Raw genomic sequence first — 4,082 nt, 5'->3', positions numbered from 1 at the left:
ATCACACTGGGCTTTAACAAAGTATCTGAGGAATTAACTCACACTAATGTAGAAAACACCGGTGGCAATTTTGCATGTCTTTTTTTTTTTTTTCTTTGAGACAGAGTTTCACTCTTGTTGCCCAGGCTGGAGTACAATGGTGCAATCTCAGCTCACTGCAACCTCCGCCTCCCGGGTTCAAGCGATTCTTCTGCCTCAGCCTCCCAAGTAGCTGGGATTACTGGCACGTGCCACCCTGCCTGGCTAATTTTTGTATTTTTACTAGAGACGGGGTTTCACCATATTGGCTAGGCTGGTCTTGAACTCCTGACCTCAGGTGATCCACCCGCCTCAGCCTCCCAAAGTGCTGGGATTACAGGTGTGAGCCACCGTGCCAGGCCTCCATATCATTTTTTTAAAGGTTACCCAGAGGCAACAATGTTTTGACTCAAAGGAACAGTTCATTAGTGAATGGATTCTCTAGAGGACTTGTTTTACATGCATTTATCTCTGCTCTCTGTCTAGTCCATCCTAACAAGAGTAAAGAAAAGAAGGCACACAGCCAAAAGGACACAGAGACAAAGAAGAACAATCTAACCAAAGCAAGCAGAAGGAAGGAAACAATAAGGATTAGTGCAGATATTAATGAATAGAGAATAGAAAAACAGTAGAGAAAATCAATGAAAGCAAAAGTTGATTCTTTAAAAATACCAACGAAATGGACAAAACCTTAGCAAGACTGACCAAGAAAAAAAGTCTCAAATCCAGAATTGAAAGTGGGCTCATTACTACTAATCTCACAGAAATAAAAATTGTAAGACAGCCAGGCATGGTGGCTCATGCCCGTAATCCCAGCACTTTGGGAGGCCGAGGTGGGTGGATGACCTGAGGTCAGTAGTTCAAAACCAGCCTGACCATCATGGTGAAACCCCGTCTCTACTAAAAATACAAAATCAGCCAGGTGTGGTGGTGCACACCTGTAATCCCAGCTGTTCGGGAGGCTGTTGGCAGGAGAATCACTTGAACCTGGGAGGCAGAAGTGGCAGTTAGCCAAGATTGCACCACTGCACTCCGGCCTGGGCAACAGAGAAAGACCCTGTCTCAATAATAATAATAATAACAATAATAAATTATAAGGGAATACTATGAACAACTGTATACCAACATAGTACATAATATAATTTAGATGAAATGAACGCATTCCTGGAAAGACACAAACAATCAAACCTGATTCAAGAAAGAACGGAAAATCTGAGTATACCTATAACAACTAAACAGGCTGAATTAATACTAAAATAAAAGAAAAGTCTGAGCTTCACTGGTGAATTATACCAAGCATTTAAAAAAGAAATAATACCACTATGGTGTTATTCTATGATAGTATTATGGCACTGCGATTCCTCAAAATTAAAAATAGAATTACCATATCATCTGGAAAATCTACTTCTGGATATGTATCCAAAAGAATGGAAAGCATGGTCTCAAAGATATATTTCTTGTTCATAGCAGCAATATTCACAATAGTCAAAAGATGGAAGCAGCCAAAGTGTCCATCGAAAGATGAATGGATATACAAAATGTGACGTATACCTACAATGGAATATTACTCAGCCTTAAAAAGGAGGAAAATTCTGATGCATAGTATAACATGAATGATCCTTGAGGACATTATGCTAATGTGAAATAAACCAATCACACAAAGATAAATACTGTATGATTCCACTTATACAAGGTATGTAAGAGCAGTCAGAATCATAGGAACAAAGCCAGGTATGCATCTAAAGTCTCAGGTACTTGGGAGGCTAAGGCAGAAGGATTGCTTGAGCCCATGAATTTGAGGCTGTGGTGCACTATGATTGTGCCTGAGAATAACCACTGCACTCTAGATTGGCAACATAGTGAGATCTTGTCTCAAAATTTTTTTTTAATTATAGAAACAGAAAATAGAACATTGGTTACTAGGAGCTGGGAAAAGGGGAAATGGGAGGTTGTTTAATAGGTATAGAGTTTCCATTTTGCAAGATAAAAAAGTTCTGAGCTGGGTGTGGTGGCTCATACTTGTAATCCCAGCATTTAGGGAGGCCGAGGCAGATGGACACCCGAGGTCAGGAGTTCAAGACCAGCCTGGCCAACATGGTGAAACCCCGTCTCTACTAAAAATACAAAATTAGCTGGGCGTGGTGAAGCATGCCTATAATCCCAGCTACTCGGGAGGCTGAGGCAGGAGAACTGCTAGAACCCGGGAGGCGGAGGTTGCAGTGAGCCAAGATTGTGCCATTGCACTCCAGCCTGGGTGACAACAGTGAGAGTCCGCCTCAAAAAAAAAAAAGTTCTGAAAGCTGGTTGCACAACAATGTGAATATACTTATCACTACTTATCACTACTAAATTGTAAACTTAAAAATGGTTAAGATAGAAATTTTTATATAGTGTATTTTACCACAATTTTTAAAAGATAAATGATATAAATTCTTCACAAACTCTTTCAAAATGCAGAAGAGAAGGGAACATTTCCCACCTCATTCTATGAGGCTGGTATTACTCTGATACCCAAACCAAAGACACCACAAGAAAGCTACAGACTAATATCTCTTACACATAAGATGCAAAATCCTAAAAAAAATTAGGAAATAGAATTTGGCAATATGTAAAATGGATCATGGTGTATACCATGATCAAGTGGAATTTATCCCAGAAATGCAAGATTGTTTTAACATCCAAAAGTCAATTGACGTAACACACCACATCGATAGAGTAAATGGGCCTTTCTGCAGAGTCTGCACTGACCAGCACCATGCCCATGACACTGGGGTACTAAGACATATGAGGGCTGGCCCACGCCATCTGCCTGCTCCTGCAATACACAGACTCAAGCCATGAGGAAAAGAAGTACACGATGGGGGACGCTCCTGACTATGACAGAAGCCAGTGGCTGAATGAAAAATTCAAGCTGGTCCTGGACTTTCCCAATCTGCCCTACTTGATTGATGGGGCTCACAAGATCACCCAGAGCAAGGCCATCCTGGGCTGCAATGCCTACAAGCACAACCTGTGTGGGGAGACAGAAGGGGAGAAGATTTGGGAAGACATTTTGGAGAACCAGCTTGTGGACAACCATGTGCAGCTGGCCAGACTCTGCTACAACCCAGATTTTGAGAAACTGAAGCCAGGATACCTGGAGGCACTCCCTGCAATGCTGAAGCTCTACTCACAGTTTCTGGAGAAGCAGCCATGGTTTCTTGGGGACAAGATCACACTTGTGGATTTCATTGCTTATGGTGCCCTTGAGAAAAACCAAGTATTTGAGCCCAAGTGATTGGACACCTCCCCATACCTGAAGGACTTCATCTCCCGATTCGAGGGCTTGGAGGTCTCTGCCTACATGAAATCCAGCTTCTTCCTCCCAAGACCTGTGTTCACAAAGATGGCTGTCTGGGCCAACAAGTAGTATCTTGAAGGCCAGGAGGTGGGAGTGAGTTGCCTATACTCAGCCTGTTGCCCAGGCTGTGGAGAGCAGCTGGACTCTACACCCCAGCACCTGCCTTCTTGTTCCTTTCTCCTGTTTATTCCCTTCTTTACCCCCAAGACTTTATTGGCCCTCTTCACTTCCCCTAAACCCCTGTCCCATCCAAGCCCTTTAAAGCCTCAGCTACCCATTTTCCTTCAGGAATGTCTCCCTCCCAACATTACCCTTCCCTGCACTAAAGCCAGCCTGATCTTCCTTCCTGTTAGTGGTTGTGTCTGCTTTGAGGGGCCTAACTGGCCCCTCGCCTGTGGAGCTCAGCCCTGAGGTCCCAGGGCTGCATGAAAGAGCAGCATTGACTGGTTTACAGGCCCTTCTCCTGCAGCATGGCCTGCCTTAAGCCTACTTGATCCAAGTAAAGCCTAACACAAACACACACACACACACACACACACACACACACACACACACACAGAATAAATGTCAAAATCCACAGGATCATTTCAATAGATGCAGAAAAAGCATTTGACAAAATTTAACACCCTTTCATGATGAAAAAAACACTCAACAAAGTAGGAATAGATGAGAATTTCTTCAACCTAATATAGGGCTTCTACAAAAAAACCCACAGGTAACAGCA

At 43.0% G+C, this 4,082-nt stretch overlaps 1 protein-coding gene across 1 annotated transcript; it reads left to right on the top strand.

Moving 5' to 3' along the window:
- Positions 1–2,740: 2,740 nt before the first annotated feature.
- LOC116475737 (glutathione S-transferase Mu 2-like) lies at positions 2,741–3,878 on the top strand. Its single transcript, XM_032754399.2, has one exon. The coding sequence runs from the start codon at positions 2,876–2,878 to the stop codon at positions 3,293–3,295; it is 420 nt and encodes a 139-aa protein (XP_032610290.1). The 5' UTR covers positions 2,741–2,875; the 3' UTR covers positions 3,296–3,878.
- The last annotated feature ends 204 nt before the right edge of the window (positions 3,879–4,082 follow it).

This window comes from Hylobates moloch, unplaced genomic scaffold (genome assembly GCF_009828535.3).
Source record: "Hylobates moloch isolate HMO894 unplaced genomic scaffold, HMol_V3 SCAFFOLD_2, whole genome shotgun sequence".
Classification (NCBI taxonomy): domain Eukaryota; kingdom Metazoa; phylum Chordata; class Mammalia; order Primates; family Hylobatidae; genus Hylobates; species Hylobates moloch.
Note: the sequence above shows the minus strand (reverse complement) of the source record. Positions and strands in the feature narration are given on the sequence as shown.

Bases quoted from the DNA above. Each gene is read 5' to 3' on its own strand.
- LOC116475737 (XM_032754399.2), top strand. From the start codon at position 2,876: ATGGGGGACGCTCCTGACTATGACAGAAGCCAGTGGCTGAATGAAAAA.